Consider the following 22,684-nt stretch of genomic DNA (forward strand, 5'->3'; position numbering starts at 1 on the left):
CTCTCTTCCAAAAATCTATGTATGTGTACTTTTGGCATATTATAGTGTGTTGTTCTTGCATATCTGTGTGTATTCCTATCCAATGTGTGTGCAAAGCATGACTGGTGCATACTGAGGAGTGCATGCACTAACATCTGCAACTGTCAGATATGTATAGTCCACTGTTGTTGGCACACATGGGCTTCATTTGTTTAAGTGTGTGAGCATGCCAAGTATGACCTTTCAGTATGTTGTTGTCTGACATTGTCTTCATTTCTCTAAGTGTGGGAACATGCCCAGTATGCCCTTCTGTATTGAATGTATAGCTCCATTCCAGGTAGATTGTACTCCAGTGCAAACATTTGTATTCTACACTTACAGCTAACAAACTTTTTCAGCAGGATATCTGTAGATCAGTTGGCAATATGGGGTCACAGTGGGCAAGAGATAGTGGGTACTGTAGGTAATTGTGTCTGTGCTGCTTCTGCTACATGGTACTGGTGTTAGCAGAGAATTTCTGACATGTGTAGTGTAATACACTGTGATGTTTTATGTCCTCAAGTACTGTCAGGTAGACATTTTTGCTCACAGTGATGTCCTGGGAAACACAGGGTGAATGCAGCTGTGTCCAGTATTGTGGTCAAATGCCTACATAGTCCTGCAAACTAATTTCCTTCTGGAGGAGGAGTTGCAGACACTTGCTGCTGGGTCTGTGTAACCGGTTCAGCACCTTGGTACAGTGGTGGCAGAGGATCTCATACTTGTACATCCATCGATGTGATAGTATGGCCTTATTTTGCTGTGGCAATACCTCACAGCTGTACAGATTCACACAGGTTACCCAGAGGCAGGGGTCATAAGTCAGGACATTACCCATTTTGTGGTGTACAGGCAGGTTTGTAGTCACCCATATAGTTTTTGCAGCCAGGGATTGTATGTGCAGACGGCTACGTTTCAGAGTTTGCACATTCCATGTTGCCCATGCTCCCACCCCCCTCTATTATTCTATCCTCTTCCATACATTATGCAAACATTCTCTGATACTTTCCCTATAGTTATCACCTCATCACAGCAGTGTATTGTTGTTGGTCCACAGTTCATGCAGTGGGACATGGTGGACATGTTACTGTGGTTTGCCCACATGGCCTTGCATATGGGTCCTGTGGACTGTGTTATGTTGTTATTTGGGAGTCCATGACATAACATTCATTGGCAGTACGAGTGAGATGCAGGCCTTTGGCAGAGGACTGTAGGCCATTTGGTAGTGATGCAGGCCAACTGTAGCAGGCCATTGCATTCTGTCAGTCCTACAGTACCAGACTGCCATACATTATATTACCCTGGGGTGACAAGGTAGGTGTGCCAGGTGTTCATGCCAATACTTGCTGTCAGTATTGTTCAGGTGGTGTGGATGCTGGCAGGGTGCTGCTTACAGCTAGGTACACACCTGCATGGGACACCTGCACTGCATGCTGCATTCTTTTACTATTGCCATACACAGGTGGTGGTCATATTGTACCCATTCCCAACAGCAGGTATAAGTCTGGAAAGGTACCTGTGGGTGGTGTTTGGGTGAGCTGGGTGCATGTGTGCTGTCCTGCTGGCTGAGACTGTTGTTGGGTATGTGAACCTCCCTGACTGGCATGTGTGTGTCATATGGACACACATGTGGCCCAGAACATTTCCTGTAGTGGGTTGTGTCACCATGTGCAGTACTGGCTACTATGGTGACACCAGTATTTGTTACAGATCTCATGCTATGGTGGCTAGGTGTCTACTATCTGCTGGCATCCCATTCAGCCACCCAATTCCCTTGCATGCTCATATCCATACCAGAGATACAAGTAACAACATATACTATTCCATTCGGCAAATGGTAAGGAGAGTGACTTACCTTGTGGGTGTGCCAGTATTGAGGATGGTGCTGGAGGGCTGCCTATGTTGGATGCACATAGTACACTCCCTATACATGGTTGAGCACAGGTAGTGTCATGTTTGACATCCCTTTTACTGTATGTGCGAGTCAGAGAAAGGTGTCATTCCCTGGGTCCTTACTGTGTCAATGTATGTGCTATGCATTGCCTCTTTGCTAAATCCAGGGCATACTGACACACCTCCTTCTGCCTACTGGGGCAGGCTCAGGTTGTTCCTCTTCTGAGTCACTCTGTGCCTGTGCAGGCATTGGCATTGATGCGGGGCTGTGTGGCCCTGCCCCATGCTGTTCCTGCTGCAACTGTTTCCACAGGATCATATTGTGTAGCATGGCACATACAATGACAATTTGAGTACATGTAGCTGGTGAGTACTGCAAGGCTCCACCAGATGTGTCCAGACACTGGAACCATGACTTGAGCATCCCAAATACATGCTCTATTATAATTCTTGTCTGTGCGTGTGCCTCATTATGGAGTTCTTGTTCTGGTGTGTGTGCATTTCTGATGGGTGTCATCAGACACGGCTCCAGTACATAACCAGCATCCCCCACTAGGTGACCATAAGGCATGTCCCCATTGGCAAATCTCTGGTACAGCTGCATCAGATGCCAGATGTGGGAATCATGATAGCTTCCAGGGCAGCCAGCACACACATTCATTATAATGCCCTGGGCATTGCACATGACCTGGAAGTTGATGGAGGGGAAGCCCTTGCTGTTGATGTAGACCCTACCCAGCTCACCGGGTGGTGTTTTGATGCATATGTGCGTGCAGTCTATAGCACCCACTACCTCTGGGTATTTTGCTATTTGGTGGAAGAGACTCATATTGCTGGACAACACTTCATAGGTGTTGGGGAAATATACGTGCTCACCAGCATGTGCTGACATGGCATCCAGGAACTGGTGGAATACCCTGGCTGCCGATGCCTGTGAGATCCCCATGATATCCCCATTTGGCCTTTGGGAGGTACCTGTGGCTAGTATTCTTAGGCCTACACACACTTTGGTATCCACTGAGATGGGTTCCCCTCTGTTAGTTCTGTGTGTCAGGCGTGGCCGGCACAGCTCAACAATTTGCTGTAGGAGGTCCCTGACCACCCTATAGCACTCCACTATCTCCAGCTCATCTAGCCCATGGAAGGTTACCCTGGGTCTGTAAACCCTTCTCCGTCTACTCACTGTGGGTTGGTCGACAGCATTCTCATCCTCACCACCCTCAGCCTCTTCCACATGTTGATGTCTGATAGCTGTTGCAGCCCCTATCATTTTGTTGTTTTCATTTGTTAAATTTTCCCCTCTTGTATACACTGGTGATGTAGAGTATGTGGGAAAAACCAGAGGGAAAGGTGTTTGTATAGTTTATAGTAGTGTTCTGGGCTGGGCTGGTCTACTGCCTCTGTAATTGGCTGATTCTGATATATTTCACCTGCCAGCTATGCTAGTGCTCCTTGATTACCTTCCTACTACTGTTTTCCCTTCCCATTGCCTTCCTGTTTAAGCCCTGGGGCACGCCGTGCAAACACAGTGCTCAAATGTGCACAGAGCTGTTATTTCCTGGTTTACTTTTTCTTTTCTTTAAAACCCGGTGCGCGGCATGCACACCTGCTTAGGCAATATAAAGAGTGCTAGGCAGCCTCAGACACACCCCCTTGCTTAGCTCTGCTAAGCTAAGGGCAAACCTGAGCCACAGGGCTCCAGTCAGCTTACAGTATGCATGACAAACACCCCTATGATGTCAGCTAACTCCTAGGCTTGCACCAAGCTATTCCTGCTCTTACACTGTTGGATGCTGACTAGCATTGAGGGGAAATCTGGGATTCAGTATCATTCCCCTCCTTTGCATAGGATTGCCTGCTGATGCATGGTTACAGGTCCCACACTGAGCCTCCCCCCTTAGCAACCTCTGTTCACTGGCCATGTTGTCTTCTGCCTGCCATTGAGTATAATGGCAAAATAGTGATTTTGGTTAGAATGCTTATTTCAGTTTTTTTTTTTATTTTTCGCCTGATCCTGTTTGCCCGTCACTGCCCTATGCTTAAACAGCTGAAATCAGCTAAAAAAAAATAAAAGTTATTATTTTTTTTAACTGTTTTCCATGCCAATGGCCATATATTTGGTCATTGGCATGCTTTACGTGTTATATACACCCTTTATTTGGAGCTGTCATGGCTCCGTTTTGTAGTTTGCAGAAATGTACTCGGTTACTAACTGAGTACATTTCTGCAGATTACACTAGTCCTGCATGGCCAGCTGCCAGCTTCCTGGTTCACAAATTCACCTCATTTGCATGGTTTTCACCTGCAGATGGGGTAATTTGCATACTGGAGTGGAGTCCGTGCAGAACTAGTGCAGGAATGCTCGTGCACATCCATGCAGCTTATTCCTGGATCGCACGGCAGACATATTGCCTGCTGGAGCTCCTGCATCTGGGGGAAACACTGGCACAATGTCAAATTATTAATTTTAAAGTTTGCAAAAGATGGAACTAAAGACAATGTAAGAATGCTATCAGTGTCAAGAAAACAAAGCGAAGCCTCTTTGGGATAGGATTAGAAGGTGGAATTAATAGTGGTGTTTTGCAATAAGATGATAACATGGTAAAGCAAGACTTCTTTTTCCTTATTGTAGTCAGATCAAATTTAAAATGATGAGATTATGCTAGATGCGGTGCAGATTGCTTTTGAGAGGCCTGTGGAATGGATTGGTTATGTCACTAATGTGCACATGTAGCCCCAAAGCATAACTGCTTAATGTATACTTCATTTTTTAAATTCTCTATCTCAGCTGTCATTACAGTGAAGCAAACAGCTGCCATTTAGGTTTCCTCCATTATGTAAATACATCAGCGCCCTATGCAGCAACCTAGTTTGTCTGTGATGGCTTAGGCCAGCTTAACCTCTATCTTACAGAGACTGCACTTCTCTGAAAAGATTTACTTCCTTTAGTAAACAACTAGCCTGCTCCTATGAAGAACAAATGTGATCTTTGTGCTTGAATACGTATTTAAGGTTTTTACATTTAGTGCTATTTATTTAGTTATTCATTTATTTGTTGACATTTGATTTCCGGAAAAGTTTGACTGGGTAGAAGCTCATTTTCAGTGGAGGCCCAGGGAGAAAAACTCCAAATAATTACAAAACATTTTAAGAACAATATTTTTCAATCTTCAAAAAACAAAACAAAAATGTTTGCAGTTTAAATAATTATAACAAATTAGACATAATATAAAAATATTGGTTAAGCATTGATACAAGCTATATGACAGTCATTTAATATTTAGAGAAATTTTAGACAGTTTGTAGAAAAATTAAAGGTAAGTTAGTCTAATACAAATAGGAATTGCAATATGAAGTGAGGGAAAAACAGGCTTATGGTGTATTTAGAGAGAAAGTCAGGGAAGAGAATTAGGTAGCAGTAAGGAAGTAAGAGAAGAAGGGAGAGTAAAGAGGTATAAGGAATGAAAAGGCACTTGTTCACATTTAGCGATATAGTTTATCCTGGTTTTGAACAAGAAAAGAGCCAGATTTCAGCTAGGAAGTCTTTTGGAGTGGTTTAGAAAGATGGGAGGAAGGGCATAGACCTGATGGATACAGGAGGGGTTTCCAGGCCTTAGTAACTTTGTGCGAGTACAGACAATGCCCAGCAGATTTGCCAAGTTTGTAGACGGACAGGAGTTTTTAGTCACTGGATTGCAATGACCAACTGGGAACATAGATGTGCAGAATGTTTTATGTGCTGAACAGGCAAATGGATGCTGGATAATTTTATAGGCGGTAAGAAGTTGTGTATATGTTAGTTGATGTGGCAATTCTAACCAATTAAGACTTTTCAGTGCTCCAGCTCATCTAGCCCATGGAAGGTTACCCTGGGTCTGTAAACCCTTCTCTGTCTCCTCACTGTGGGTTGGTCGACAGCATTCTCATCCTCACCACCCTCAGCCTCTTCCACGTGTTGATGTCTGATAGGGGTTCTGAAAGGGGTATGTGCTGCAAAATTAGTAACTTTGTTATAGCTTTAAGTTTTAATTTTTGTGAAGCCTGGAGGTTATTAAAGATGACAGTGCCATAAAGAAGAATCAGGAGGAGATAAGCAATGCCAAGTGTAGTTTTAGTTGCTTTAGTGAGAAAGTTTTTGGCTTTGTAGAGCATATCTAGATTTTGAAGAGTTTTTCTTATGCAGTTTTGTACATGCAGGTTGAATGTAAGATTATCTTCACTATCACCCCTAAGAGAATTGATTTCAGTGGTTTATCGAGAGAGAGGACTTTAAGTTTTTTTTTTTTTTTTTAAGACAGAGGGAAAGGGGGAAAAGTAGTAGTTTGGTCTTTTTTGGGTTGATAATGAGTAGTGAGTTATGAAGCCATGTTTCAGTGGTTGTTAAGGCTTCCTGAGTAATTTTTTGGAGGTGTAAAATGTTGTCAGATGTGCAAATGAGGGTGGAATCATCTGCTTATTGTATTAGGGTGGACAGTTGTGTGGAAGTATAGAGGGTGTTAGGAGAAAATGTTAAAGAGGGGGGGACCAAGGACAGAGCCATGTGATACACCGGTGGTGACTGCGAGATAAGGAGAGGGCATCGAGTGCCATTTTACTGACTGATACCTATTAGATGGGTAGCGTTTGAATATCAGAAGGGTCGGCTGAGAGAGACCTAGTGAGGACATTTGAAGTAGAAGTAACAAACTGTATCAATGGCTTTAGACATGTCTAGAAATAAGGAAGTCACTAGTTTGCCATTATCTCTGGCTTTATTGACAGTATCTATATAGGTTAGAAGGGTAGTGCTAGTACTACCGGAAGGACGGAAGCCATGTTGTGTAGGTGATAGGAGTTTTTACTCCAGGAGATAGTCTAGCAACTGTTTTTGAATACATTTTCCAAGTATTTTGGCAAGGAGGGTAATACTGTTATATGTCTAAATGTATTAATGTCTGTTGAATTTCTTCCTTTGCGCAGAGGGATAATGTCTGACTCTTTCCAGAGAAAAGGAATGTTTGATTCCCAGACTGTCCTATTTATAACGATTTAGACAGGATAGGTAATGCTATTGGCTGCTATTTTTAGGCTCTCATTTGGAAGGCAATCGGCAGAAGAAGAGCTTGGTTTAAGTTGGTTTCAATTTGTTTAAGAGTAGTTTTATATAGGATGTAGGCACAGGTTTGAAGGTGAAAGTGGATGTGGTCATATGTGGTTGTTCAGCAAGGTTGGAATTAGATGTTGAGGAATCCTTGGTTACAGATGCTATACTATCTATAAAATAAGAGTTGAACTGTATTGCAATTTTGAATGGTGAGTTATCGGGAGAGAGGTTTGGGATGAATTTTTGGCCAGGATACAAGATTTCTTTAATGGATGTCCAAACTTTTTTGGGGGTTGTCTTTAGTATTATTTTGAAAGTTATTATAGCATAGCTTATGCCTTCATTTATTTGCTTTTAAGTACGATTACAAAGCATTCTGAAGTTTTCATGATATCGAGGAGTTTTATATTTTTGCCATTCTCTTCATGTTTTTACTCTAGCCTACATTAACATTCAAGTCATTTTGGATAGCCAAATTGCATTATTTATTTTCAGTCTCTCCCTTCTAGGAGGTGCAAGGCTATTTAGGATATTTAGAAAAGTTGTACTGAATTCAATTACAGTGTGTAAGGGGAGGATTTTTAAGAAGTTCCAGTTAATAGATGATAGTGTAGTAATGAACATTTCTGGGTTAAACTTGGAAAGGTCATGTGCTGTTTTATAAATATGCTGTTTAACTGGATGTGTGAGATGTCTAGTCATATAGATTGGGAGTTGATCACTGAGAGAGTCTGACATTGTACCTGTGGTGAAGTATTTGCTACGGTCTGATACTAGGATCAAATCTAATAGAGAATTTGATGTCTTGCTATAATGTGTGGAGCTATTAATTAGTTGTGTGAAATGATTTACTGTGGTAAGGTTGAAGTGGGTTTGGTCAAACCCACTTCAGTCGAAGTCCGGAAGCCAAATAGCAATGATATTGAACCAGACATTGTCAAAGTATGAATCTTGCCCCTATCTCAACCCATATTAAAGCCCATTCTGAGGTCAAAGTTGAGTCAAATTTCAACAATGTCGGACATGGTAGTTTTCATGGACGTGGGTCAATGATCCCATCATTTGATGGGGTCCAGTTTGACCTTACCATGCTAAACCATGTGAAACCATATAAATTCATGCTAGATATAGAGAAGTTAGAGTTGATGTCCAACCAATTGACATTCACATCACCTAGTAATATCTTTTTCTTGCGAAAATGTTATAGATATCCAATGTAGGATATCTTCCAGTATAGCTGTATTGTCACCAGGGGGATATAAAGGACAGTGATACCTATTTGTTTACAATTGTTTATTTTGAGGAATGTATTAAGAGGCTCTGCTGAACTGAATTTTGCTGTTGGTTTGCTTTAAGGGGAAATATAGTAGGTATTGGGAAATTAAGCAATACCACCACCTTTCATCTTTATACAGTCATTATGGATGATATAACCAGGAGGTATAAATTTGGAGTTGTTTATGCTGGGTTTAAGCCAAGTTTCAGATACGGCAAAAACATCAGGCTTATGTTGGATAATTCAGACATGTAGTTCAGCAGTTTTATATTTTATACTTCAACATTTATTGCAGCAAAAATTACATCATTTGGGTTGGATACTGGCTGTTGTTGGGTTACAGAGGGAGAGAATTATCTTTGTATTAATTTTGATAGGTAGAGACAGGATTAGTGTATATATCTCCTCCTAGAAGGATTTTAGTATATTGGGGAATTATGCATACTTGTTTTGGTTTGAGTTGAAGTGCAGTTAATCAGCCTATATTTGGAATAAAGGTGAGGGGCAATATTAGATAGCTTTGGTGCAATGTGTGGAGAGTGTAAAGAGGAAGTATGGATAGGTGTTTGGGACAGAGTTGGAGAGATGTTATTGAGTCATGTAGGATGAAAGATGGCAGAGTAGGAGGAGAAGAGCAGAGAATAAGCTGAACAGTAGCATAATTAAGTACAGGAATCTGTATTTTACAGATGTCAGGTAGTAGGGAAGTAGCAATAAAGAAGGAAACAAAGTTGCAGGATGGTAGGAGATTCAGTGATGGCAGATTCAGAAAGGTGGAAGAGAATAGGTAAGTAGAGAAGCATTTTCTTTAAAAGAAGAGGGGTAGGTTGTCTTGGTATCTTCTCTGGAATGGAAAGAATATTTATTTATTTTATTTATTTATTTATTGTAGTTGGTTTACCAGGATAGTCCATTGGGCCATAATGAACCCGTTTTCAATGGAGTCCTGGGGAGAAAAGCTCCAAAAAATATATTTTTGTAATTTTGAACATACATAGACATTGAATAGAAGGGTATTATATGCTAGAGTATAATAATTTAGTCAAAATAAAAATAAATCAGGGTTTATTTGGGAAAAGAAGAATATACAATATGGAATAGATAGGTACTTTTAGGGAGGGTTGTGATTAGAAATGGATATAGTGCAAATCAGTATAGGAAGGAGAAACATATTTGGGAATGGGGCTAAAAATTAAATAGAGATAGAAAAGCAGGAAGCAAGAAACACATGTATGTAGAGAAGGAGGAAGGTCATTTTGGGAGGGTTTTCGAATGAGATTCACTAGTGAAATGTGTACGTGGGTAGTTTAATATTAGAGTAAGAAGGGGTGGGTGAAAATTGGGGGTAGCATAGGAGATCAAAGCAAAGCATACCAGGCTTCACACCCTCCAGTCAGTTTATAACTGAGAACAATCAGTTTATAACCATAACAAAGTAATTAAAGAGATGCAAGTAAAATATTAATATTGTTCCACTACTACCATGCTGTTACTGACAGTGTATATGTATTGCACCATGACAATGACACTAGCCCATCTCTAATGTCTCTGCAGTATCACTATGACATACATGAACTCATCAGGTCAATTTATAATTGAGAACAATCAATGTATAGCCAGAACAAAGAAATTAACAAACAGATACAAGTAAAACTATTAATATTGCTCCATCACTACCATGATATTAGTGATAATGTACATGTCTTGCACCATGGCACTAACACTAGCCCATATCTAATTTCTCTGCAGCATTAGTATGATACACATGAAGTCAAAGGAACATGAAAATCGTAATTACTTTGTTATGACAGGCTGACCCTGCATTTCAAGAGGTCACAGGGATATAAGAGCAGAAAAATGAAAGGTCAGTAGTTGGCATTCAGATGACCAGAACCAAGAGCAACTGATCTGATAAAAAAATCACATATATACATATTGGCTGTGGATATTAAACATCATGCCCAAGATGTCCAGTGAAATGAATGAAAGATTCATGCCCATATTTCAGATATACAGAATCACTGCATAGATAATCACAACCGAAGGGGACATTTCATAAAAAAGGCAATTTAGTACAACTGACATTTTTAATCCTCAACTAACACAGTTGTTAAAAGTATAATAAGTATTTCCATGTTCTGTTTGATCAAATGTAAGATGGCTACATGCATGAAAAACTAAAGTTGTCTGAAAGTTCAACTACCTAATTTTTTTCCTCAGTTATGTACTGCAGTGAGTGGAGCTCTGGTTGAGACCCACATTACCATGGCTTCATTAGATTCTCAGGGGATAGAAGAGCTGGGTGAGGGGTGGGTGTGAGTTGCTTCAGGTAGAACACTTGCCTGAGCTTACTTCTACTGTGGAACCATTTTTGGAGACCAGCATCACATGGATGTACTGTGTGTAAAGGGAAGGTAGGACTTTGGCTGAGTCACATGTAGTGGTGAATGGGAACAGACACGTTGCATGCCTACACTTCACTGGGGCATGTCAGATTTTCACTGACTTGCTTTTTTTTTGACTGACAGTATATGGATTGTGTGAGACAGCATTTGTTTTCTCTTTCTTTCTGTTTTTTGTTTACTTTTCTCCTCTGTAGTGTGCTGTGTCTTTTGGCTTTTCCTGGTTAGGGGTCGCCACAGTGGAACTCTGGTCTGCTCATGAGTGGCAGTGGATTTTACGGTGCTGAGTTGCCAGCCTGATGCCCAACCTTCAACGAAGTCACATCCATTCATGCTCGCACCTACCTGCATGTCTTTAACATCACTCGACGGCGGGGAGGACATGCAGACTCCACACAGAAGGTGCTCCAGCCGAGAATCGAACTAGAGAACCTCTTGCTGTGAGGCGACAATGCTAACTGCTGTGCCACAATGGCTCTGTAGTGTGCTATGTACTTGATATATATAAATTTAGAAGAAAATGGGCTAGGTCTTCTACAAGGGGAAGTGTACGGGAGCAAGCCCCCCCCCCCCACTAAAATATATAGTTTATGAACTTTTATTATTTTAAATTATGCTTTTTGATTAAACAAAAGTTAGATAAAGATAAACTCAGAATTTTATAACCCAAATGAACTTAGGGAAACTGGAAACAGGCTACATAGATCATGGAAGGGGTACTGACTGGCAAACAGTGGGGACCAAAAATGCTCTACAACCCAATTGTGAGATATGAAATGTACATCAGTTGAGTTATAGAGTTAACTTAAATTTTGTATGTGCAGTTCCAAGACTTACACTAAAATTAATTCATGAAATGCTCTAAGTTACTCATTATGAACCAGGTGTGTTAAAATGAGTCAGTTTTAGTTGTTGCTATTAAGTAACTTATATTTCTCATGATAAGTAAAAGTAGAAAATGCCTATTGTACCTTTTATCCAGATAACACACTTATCACATTACTTCTTTTAGGTATCAAACTTTATTGATGGTGTATATGACAGTGGCTTTTCTCAGCTACAGAGACTCTCCTGCCTGCCAGACTCTGGACATGTGATTGGTAAGAGCAGTGCATTAACTACATCATGGATATTATTTTCACATGTGTTAATTATTGCTAAATCAGACACTATTCCAGGCACAGCAGAGCAAGTCATGTACTTTGAATGTCACTCTGGGCATCTGTTGCCATTTAAATGTTTTATTATCGTGGACATGTAACATACTACTAAAATATGAACTGAAGGAGGTGCAGTAAAGTATACAGCTTTGCATTTTAGGCTGTTCTCTAGCAGATTAGTGGTTAGAAAAACATAGCAAAATGTTAATTTTTGTTTTGCTTTGAGTCTATGAAAAATGTATTGTTTTTGTATGCATGATGAATAAGCACAGAAAATGTTCAGTTGCATATGGTCAATATTCATTTTTGTTATAACAGCAGCAGCCTTCCACTCATCTCTCCATCAAGCCATGTCCACTTTCTTAAAGAATATAAGCAATTAATTTTTCCACTTTTATTTTTGAATGAAAACAAACATTTTGTAGAAATATTTTTTTTTATTAAATTATTTATTATATTATTTCAGGATGCCATTAACTTCTGATAATTTAGTTCCAGACACACTCATAAGAACGGTACACTGCCAAGTCCAGTGGTATGGAGGAATAATACCAGGACTATGGCAGGGTAACCTGACATCAGCTAATGACACAGTTGACTGACAGAACTAGTTAGGGTGGGAACAATAGGTGTTGCACCTATGGGATATTAGCCCATAAGCACATACTGCCACTGTACATGTACATGTACTGAAGAAAACGTGCAGAAGCAAACTCCCTATGGCAAGGCAGCAGCAGTAGAGCTATAAAAAGCTACTGTGAGGTGAAGAGGCGCTCTACAGGGGAAGATGGCCTGCTCCTTACCACTGGACTCTCTCCACCAGGTAATGAATGGGCCATTTAGGCTACCCAGGCAGGAACAAATAGGCCATATAGCTCTCACCTTGCTCAATCAATAACAAGATGAGCCATTGGGCTGGCCCTATGCAGAAATAAAGAAGAACTAATAAACAAAAATTAGAACAGCACTCTTCTTCAGTTTTTGGCTCAATAACAACTAAAATATCTCTCAGTATTTCACTGTATTCCTCTCATGTCTATAGGATAATCTCAAATACAACTTGGGTGCCAACAATTCCTATTTTTTCATTTGGTTTCTCAATCTTTCAAATGTATCTAACCACAAAAGAACAGATATTAGATATTGGAACAAAAATCCAACTCCTTAATAATTTAAATGTTTTAGCAAGTAATCCATGCTCAGTGGCAGACAGTAATAGTAACAAAGATGTACAGCACAGCAGAGAGAACAATTTTAGTCAAAAAGATGTGGGAAAAGAAGTCAGTCTGGTTTGAGCAGATTCTGATATTTAAGTACGTCTACACTGAACATTTACTTAGAACAAAATATACCATCTTATGGCATAATATATGAATCTACATCCCTTCATCCATGTATGAGAACAAATAGAACTATGGCTAGGTTGTCTGGCACCCTGTGCAGTTCTCCTAACTGGCACTCCCCCAACTCAAAACAATTCATAGCTGAAGGGAAGAAAGTCCTTTCCAAACAGGGGAAATGTTTCATCTACTTTGAAATGTAGCAAGCTGCTTGTGCTACAAATGTAACAAGCAGCTTGCTACAATTAAATTACTACACACTGGGTGCTTCAACATTTCAGCTGTGGCCACATATGCAGTATTGACAATGTTGCTATTAACGCTCGACCGGCATCAGTACCTGCCTGTTGTGCCCCCCCCCCCAATACCTAGTGCCTGCAGCAACTGCTCTCCTTTCCCCACATTAATTAAGAGATGATAATTACTGTCATTTTCACTGCTGCCCTACAATATTCCTTCCTGGTAATGACTTGAAGACATCTGCACACCTACATTTTAGTATTTCATTTTTAAACTAGTAGCATTTTTACTGTGATAAGGGCTCGGTTTAAAATATATTTTAAAATGCTGTAAAATTGCTATCATATATCATAATCTAGAATTTTTTGCTGTGTCCTGCTATAAACAAATAAGCAACTATTTAGTGCAGAATAAGGTGCAGCTTATGAACTGATAAGAACATATGTTGATACCTTCTAAAGAAAAAAGTGCTTCAGTGAGTAACAGTTTTAAATTTGATGACTCAGTTTGTAAAAATGGGGGTAGTCTCAGGGTTAATTTGTGTCTGTGTATGTGTGTGTGTGTGTGTGTGTGTGTGTGTGTGTGTGTGTGTGTGTGTGTCTGTGTGGTGTGTATCTGGGTCCCTATCAGTTGATCAAGTTTTCAGAAAAGTGTTAAGGCTACATTTAAGTTAATTTTTAATGCATTTTCAGCTATTTTCACTATATATCACCAATACTGTATATAAATATGAGAGGGAATACCAAACAGTTTTTCATCTGTTTATTTGTTAAACTCTTTCTATGCATCCCATCAGAAAGATATCATCTAATTTAATGAATTTATTGATTTAGCCAAAAATGTATGTAATACGGAATTGCAAACTGCTTACCAGAATTTCAAGCATTACTCATAAATACTTGTCATGGCTAAAGCTTAAGCTTTTATTGGATACGTTTTGATGGTTTTGTACAATGTATATTTTGTTATGGACTTTGTAGGTAGTTTTATTTGTTTTTTTAAGCTGTGTTTTGAATATGTTGAAAATGTTCTATTTTAAAATGCAATAAAAAGTTGAAAAAAAAGAATGATAGCACATCAGGAGTACAGCACTCCACTTGTGTTACACTACAGCATCCAGAGTCAGAGCATGGTCAAACGGGTCCCTAGGCAGGCTAATGGGTTAGTCCCCTCTCACTCCCAGTAGCCATTCCAGTGTCCTATTACTGTTCAAATGATCAATGTGCATACTGTTTTCTTCGTATTCTTTACTATTACAGTGATTGCAGAGACTTGATTTAAAACCTTTATTTCAAAGTTTATAATACAAGCACTGACAGATGTTTGCTAAACAAAACATTTTCACATTAAAAACAGACTTAATATGAGCAACAGAAATCTTCCTTCCCTTGAAACTCATATTCCTTGAAAATACATTGAAACTCTGATTCACTGAACATGCATCTAGCTAGTGGGTTATGTGTGCATTTATATCCATAGACATCCCCCAAACCCAGCAGTTATAGCCACATTGTTGACTGCATCCTTGAAAGATGTCTTACTCAAAAAAAGAATAACAATAATAATAACCAAAGTCACATGTTCCAAATTTGTCTCACACAAGCACACAATACCCAAAGTAATTCACTCACTCACTCACTCACTCACTCACTCACTCACTCACTCACTCACTCTGCAAAGCTGAATTAAAGAGTTTAAAAATGACCAGATGGTGAGAACAAAAGATACTTTTATCCCTCAAAGATCCCCCACCCCCAGCAGCAGTTATAGCCTCTTTATGGACTATGTGCACCCTATTGTTAAGAAGAAGTAAATTGCATGTACTTTATTGGTAGCTTTGGATGAACTACATGGAATTGTATAATGATCACAAACATCATATCATAAGATCCAGCCATGTGTGCATATTTTAAATAGAAAAGTGCATATGAGAACATAAAAAATGTTAGCCACCTGATGACATATGCTAAGTCAATATGCACAATCTTTGCTGAAGTAAAAGTAATTTGAATAATGCCACATTAAAGAGAACTACTACTAATGCAGATAATGTTGTTGGCAAGCAACTTTGCATTTTAGTGCTTCATCTGCAAATGAAGTGCCCATTGCTGTTAAAGAGTAAATTGCCTGTGTTACATTAAAATGATGTGATGGTTATACTGCCGTAACATTTTTGAACTAGATCAGTTATGGAATAGGAATGGCTGGCATGCATTAGTCACTAGGTATGCAGTCCTGAAGACCATTAAGGAGCTTAGTGCTAATTCCCAACTGCTCTATAGCACCGTCTGCTTAAGTGATTTACTCAGTGTCACACAGTAGGTAAGTGAAGGTGGACAGATTCAAACCTTGCACCCTTGCCAAAGAAAGTAGCTGATTAACAAGTCTGAGCTTTAGTCCTCTGTACTTAACTGCCAGAATAACAATTATTAACAAAATGTTGAAATCCTTTACAAGAAACTTGGAAAAATTATAAAAAAGTGGTGCGATTTATGTCAGGGGATGACTGGAGTGATCATTCCAAGACATGACCTGAATGAAAAAGACCTTCTAAACAGGGCTTTGTGTCTGATAAAAATTCTACTGAATTTACAGTCAGGAAAAGATGTTCCTCTACTTTGGATACTGATGTAGATATTCTACAAGTTTCACATATTATGAAGAAATCTAATTACCCTTTAGCAAATGAGCAGACAGGAAGCATAATAAACAGCAACATTGTTCTACAATTTTTACATCTTCTCAATTAGAAGTAGACTATGGTAATGAGCAATATGACTTGATTCACAGTATTTCATCTTTTTTCTCTATCTTTGCATGACCAAAAATTATTGAATACAGGTTTACATTTTATTCCAATTGCTCCAGTGTCTGAATTGTGGTTGGCAAATGATGTTAAAGCTCTTTGTAGGAAGCTTAGCAAAACTGTTTTTAATAATTGTGATAATGAGCTGTTTTCTAAGTTTAAGACTTTTAATTTTCACCTCCTATGAACAAATATTTTGCAGCTTTTAAAAGATCTGTTCTTAAGGATCTTCACTTTCATTTTCATTATAAGCCCCATGGGTTTTGTACTCTAAATTTATGACAAAGAATAGTTTTAAAGGAATTGTCTTCCAGGAAAGATACATTTATTAATACTGCCCATAAGGGAAGGGCCAGTGCTGTTTAGGATATGGAGCAATATAAAACAGAAGCTTTAACGCAATTAACTGATGCAAGATTTTAACACAAAATGATACTTGATCCCACTTTGGAATTCAAGAGTGAGATTTTTACTTTTTTAAAGTCAGAAGTTAAAGAAGGAATTATTTAAAGAAGGTGGCTCATGAATTAAAAGTGGGGGATTTTTAAACGCAATATTTTTATTTGCTTCTTAAGTTACTTAAAATGTTGATAAGCTTCCAGGTAGACCTGTAGTTGTAGAATATGGTTCTTTAACTCAACCATTGTTGGAGATTTTAGCATTCTATTTTAAATCTTTAGTTGATATGATTAATTCAAGAATCAAGGACGCTACTCAATTTTTTAATATTTTGGCTGAAATACAGATGGAATAACATTGATAATATGCATACACTGGATGTCCAGGCTTTATATACAAATATTCCTCATTAGGTGGGTATAATGGTCATATAATATTGGCTTGATAAAGCCAATTTATATATTCCTTGTTTCAAAACTTTCCTCTTCTGTTTAATTGAACATGGACTTTCCTAAAAAAATTATTTTGATTCTCAGTGTTATTTACAATTGAACTGGACAGCTATGGGTACATCATTTGCACCCATTTATGTGGATTTATTTATGCACAATTTGGAAGAAGAATTGATTTATAGTCCTGCTCACAATTGTTTTTAAATGCAATAGATATTTGGCAAAGTTATTTGGATGATTGTTTGTGTGGAACTCTGATATGAGTAATTTGATAGAAGTTGTACAATTCCTTAATTATAATAAATGGGGATTACAATGTGACCTCAGTTACCATCAGTCACAAATATCTTTTTAGCTGTATTGGCTACCACATGTGATGATGGTACTATATAGATGGTGCTGTACAGAAAACTGTTCCATAAAAACTATTTTTTTAGAAGCAACCAGTTGTCATCCATTATATATTATTGATAATGTACCTTTATCCCAATTTTGTATAATTAAGAGGATTTGTTCCAATAGTCAGAATGATCAGTCATGCTCACAGGTGTTAGTTAAAAGATTCCTGGTAAGGGGTTGGTCTAGAAACATCATTACAGATGCCATATTTAAAGTAAATATTAAGAATAAATCTAAGTTATTATAGTATTCTAGGAGACAAACTAAACTGCCCAATTTGTTGGTGATGATTGCTACTTTTGGTTCTAATACCAAGCTGTTTCAGTCTTTGATTCGTGTACACTGGCACATTTTACTTTTGGATAAATAATTAGTTTCTATTCTACCTGAAGTTTGTGAATTTGTTTGCAGAGGAGGTAAACATTTTTCTGGATATTTCAGTCATTATAAATGTAAGAATAACCCGTATGTTTTATGACGGCCAACAAACAACATTGTTTGGTACTGAAGTATTGGGATACTTCACTTGGGGGCATTGTTCAGCTTGTAAGGTAATTGGTAAGAGCACTACCTTTTACTACTGCAAATGTGTCAAAGGTTTTTGATATTAATTCATTAATAATGTGTAATACCAAATGGCTAATTTATTTGTTCATTTGTAATTGTTTAACTTTTTATGTAGGAAGAACTTTTAGACATTTTAGAATTTGTATTTTGGAGCATTTGAGTGATATCCTCTGTAAAACGAAGACTAATGCACTTTATAGACTTCTCAAGGAACAAGCAGGGGTTTCTGTTATTTTTGTTGAAATTGAAAAAAATTTGCCTTCTTCACCAAATAAATTGGGATGGACTAAAATTCTATCAGACAGGGAACATTCCTGGATAGTTAATTTGGGAAGGCTGTTTTCTCCAGGGTTGAATGAATTATTCTAAAATATGCTTTATGTAGGTGCTACATTATGGTTTTGTTTTGCTGTGTTATTTTATGGCTGTGGTTTATGTTCAAATTATCTAGATGTACTTATAATTTAGATAAGTGCAAAGGCTTTTTTAAAAAGACATTGATCAATCATGCATGTCATATTGACATTTACTATTTAAATTCATGTATTATATATTTTGTATAACACCGAGGAAGTTGTTATTGCAGAAACTGGTGTGTTTATTTGTAGCAATAAATTTAAGTCTAAAGGTTTATATGCTGAACTTTTCATTTTTGTGCTGGTAGTTCGTGTTTTACATTTGGTTTTAGTTTCCATGCACCTTGTTGGATCCATACATGTGAGGAGGTTGTTTTTCCTCCCATATGGAACCTTGTCATCATAGCCCAGTAGACCATAGTTACTAGTAACTGCATAGGTGCTCCCTACATATATTGTCCGTTAAGCTTGCCCTCCACCTATATATACATACATATGGACCTCTGTGTAGCTGCTACTCTAGCTGTATACATACATGTCTGCTCCTTCTCCTATTCTGGTGTAGCACTGAAATAACCTTTTGTCCTACAGCATATCTATGGTACCTCCTGTGCTCTTATCTCAGTCTAAACCTCTATTGTTTTGTGTTCCTATGGCAACCTAGCTGTAATTGATATCCTATTGTCATTAGCAGTAAGCAACTTGCATCTATATCTTCTACTTTTATAGGTGTCATCATATCCACAAGAGGAGGAAGACAGTAGGGAATGGGCAATGTTAGATAAGCTGAGAATAATATCCAGCTACAGTCATGTAGAACTTCTGATGGTTCCAGTTGGTGAAAGCGGGTACTCACCAGCCTCTATGGGATCACGTCTAAACAACACTGGTCCACAATATCAGTGCTGTGGGTTAGTGGAATCATAAAACACAGCAATGTCAGAAACATTTATTCAACATTTTAACAGGAATATTTTGGACAAACACAAATATAATAGTGAAGGAAAATGGCCAAAAAATAGAAAGAAATTTTAAATTTTATATGCCTCTCTTATTAACTTATAAAGTTGATATAAGGACAGGTTTTGCATTATCATGCATTTTTTTAAAGGATATGAAGTCTGAAACTCAAATATATGTCATTTTTAAAGACTTTGGTTCATAATAGTTTGCCAGAAAAGCACACTTTATGAAAAACAGACCAAAAATATGAAGCAAAAATCTAGACACTCTGCAAAAGTCTGAACAGTTGAGAGATATTAAAGTTGTGCCACTGACATGATCTCCCTGACCTGTAAGAAGGTATGCAGCACAATAGCAGATAATTCAGTTTGTAACAGGAGATGCCATCTCCCAGTGGAAGACTGTGTGATATGGAGGAGTGCCTACTGTCACTGTATGTAGATGATGAAAGCTGAAGGCACATGTATCATACCCTGAAGAGTGGTCACAGGCATACCTCTCACCTGTCCAGATTTTTGCAGAATCTCCAGATTTTTACCTCATATTTTGATCTGTTCTTCATAAAATTTGTGGTTTTCTGGCAAATTGCTGAGGATTGAAGTCACCAAATAGTGATATATATTTGAGTTTCAGACTTAATATCTTTCAGAAAATACATGTTAACACAAATCCTGTTATTCTAGTAACTTTCTAAGTTTATAACAGCAATTTTTTAAAATCTGTACCTGTTTTCGGGCCTTTGTCCTCCCATTATTTTAGGCTTTGCCCAGATTTTTAATGCTAAGAGGTTGAGAGCTATGAACACAGGTTCTGGGAGTGACCAAACCTGACATTTCTCAGAAGGAAATGCACCAGGTCAGTAACCATACTGAATGTGTATATGACATATCTACCCACACAGTGTGGGGGCTGATCACAGACACCACTATATATGTTTCCCATAGGAAGCTGTGGAATTTCACTAGGCATGAAGAGGTGGCCTAGAAGACTTGCATTCCAGACCGGAGAATCATAGGCATTACCTGGGTATTAGGGAGACATATTGGTTCTCAAGCCCTGGGAGTCATACACTACGTGACAGTTAATAAAATGGTACTCCTTCCTATTGATAAAATGCAGCCAAGAACCACCAGGTGGCACCTTTATTGCCACATATGTGCAATCTGTAGCATCTAATACCTCAAGGAGATGGGCAATATCAAAGAAGCCATTTATGGTGGGGTATCTTTCTCCTACTGTGTGGGGAAACAGATAATGCTCATCCACATGAGGAAGTAGCATATCAGAAGGCATATTCAGCATTCTGCTGGCTGTTCGTATCTTCATAGATGCTTACCAGGCTATTGATCTGTGAGAATCTTAAGAATCCTAGCTGTACTTTCCCATTGTAGTTTTTAGCCCTTATATTTCGTATATGAATAACCCAAAGGCAGGCAAGATAAGAAAATGTTGGGATATTTATTTGTTGGCCATATCCATAAGGAAAATGGGTGCCAAACCAGGAATGAATTGCAATTTCCTATCTGCTTGTCTAAATTACATTTGGCTATAGTAAAAGAAGCACTTTGCTTTATATAGAGTGGAAGATGGTTCCATAGAAGTGGCACTCTTTATGATACATACTTATCCCTCCACCTTGTCCAATTTATGTTGCAAAAGAGATTGATATTCTTTGAATGGGTGTACATAATACCACTGGAGTTGTAAGGATCTGCTATGTCTGACAGAATAGGGTCTGTTGAGGCTCTACTCATGAGGTAGAGGTCTTATTATAGTAGCGTGTATGATACTGAAGAGAAAGACAAGGCTTTGAGATTGTCTGCATGGTTTTTGAGATTTAGGTCCTTGATTTTTTCTTTTTTTAGCAAGAAAGCATTGTGATCACTCCAGATCTATTAAGTGCTAGTCTGTCTGGTTAGCTAGCTGTTTTTTTTTTTGCTGGAGGTGAAGGAATCCTTGTGACAAAGGTATTGTGTACAAAAAAAATTGTACTACACATTTGCATATCATATGCACTGACTTAAATTACCTGTTAGATTGGAGGAGATAAAATGATACATTTACAGTAAAGGTTTGAAATGACCTCCAGGTTGATAGCCTAATAACCTTTTATGATCCTGTGAATCCCTAAATGATGTCAGTATACTTGAGCTCGGTCTTACTCAGACCAGCGACTGGAGTCTTAGTCAGTTTCAAACTGAATGCAAAGAAATGTATCATCATTCCCTTTGGTTAAAACAATGTCTCTTCACACTATCAAATTAATAACAATATCCTATGTACTTATGAAGTGGTAAGAAATCTGGGAACACAAGTAGACTGTGACCTGAACTTTGACCACCATGCATCTACTGTAGTAAGGAAGACTTTCTACATAGCACACTTGATTAGCAGAGGCATCAACTCTACAGCAAAGAAGGTTATAACCCCTCTATACTCATCCCTAATCAGGCCCATAATTGAGTATAATGCCCCTTTTGGCATGTATCTTACAAAGCATCCACAGCAATTGGAGAGACCTCAGAGGTTTCTAATTAAGAAGATCAAGGGACTTCAGCACGTGCCTTCCACAGACTGACTAAAGTCCCTGTCACTATATTCAGTATTGTATAGACTTCTTATGGGAGACTTATGCCTGGCAATCTCTGACGCAAACCTAATGAATTTGCTGTACATTCATAAATCATGCGGGACTAGAGTTACCCATTCCAGGGACCGAAATATGGCCTGCGACTTGAACAGGACATGCTGGAGGGAGATTTATCTTCCAGCAACTGCCGCATCTTTGGAATAGGCTACCAATTCATGTGAAGCACCTTAAGTTATGACACTGTTCAAAAGGAACCAGGATGAGTGAATGGGGCACCATTAGTTCTTACAGGGGATAGTGCCCACAAACCTTCTGGATATGGTCAGTCATTACTAAATACAGTCATGGGTATTAACTAGAGTATCTATGGTATTACATTGGGATGAAATGTCTAGCTTGAAATGACCTCCAGGTCAATAGCCTAGTAACCTCCTGTGATCCTATAAGTAAAATGACCTATTTGCTATATAAGATGAAAGTCTGAACATTTATAGACAAGACTGAACACATTAAGAATAAAAATAACATCATTCCTGAGAATGTAGAGAAACTGGTGGCATTTGTATTTTAACACTACCCTGAATATGGTACTAATGTTCTACTGCTGTGTAGTACACTAAAACACCTGTTTTGATATTGCTTTTAGATGAAAAAATAGTATACAGACAGAAAGACAGGCATATAAATAAATACAGATAGATTGATAGATCTCCATCTCTGTATATAGATCTAGATGTATA

At 38.4% G+C, this 22,684-nt stretch overlaps 1 protein-coding gene across 1 annotated transcript in view; it reads left to right on the forward strand.

Annotated features, from left to right (window-relative positions):
* The window catches only part of LOC122799991 (vegetative incompatibility protein HET-E-1-like), a 964,337-nt gene that overhangs the window by 605,052 nt on the left and 336,601 nt on the right, over positions 1-22,684 (forward strand). Inside the window, exon 7 of the mRNA XM_044069444.1 lies at positions 11,685-11,772. Coding sequence (XP_043925379.1) covers positions 11,685-11,772 — 88 coding nt within the window. The remainder of the gene's footprint in view (positions 1-11,684; positions 11,773-22,684) is intronic.

This window comes from Protopterus annectens, chromosome 4.part0, assembly GCF_019279795.1.
Source record: "Protopterus annectens isolate FY-2018-M chromosome 4.part0, PAN1.0, whole genome shotgun sequence".
Taxonomy (NCBI): domain Eukaryota; kingdom Metazoa; phylum Chordata; order Ceratodontiformes; family Protopteridae; genus Protopterus; species Protopterus annectens.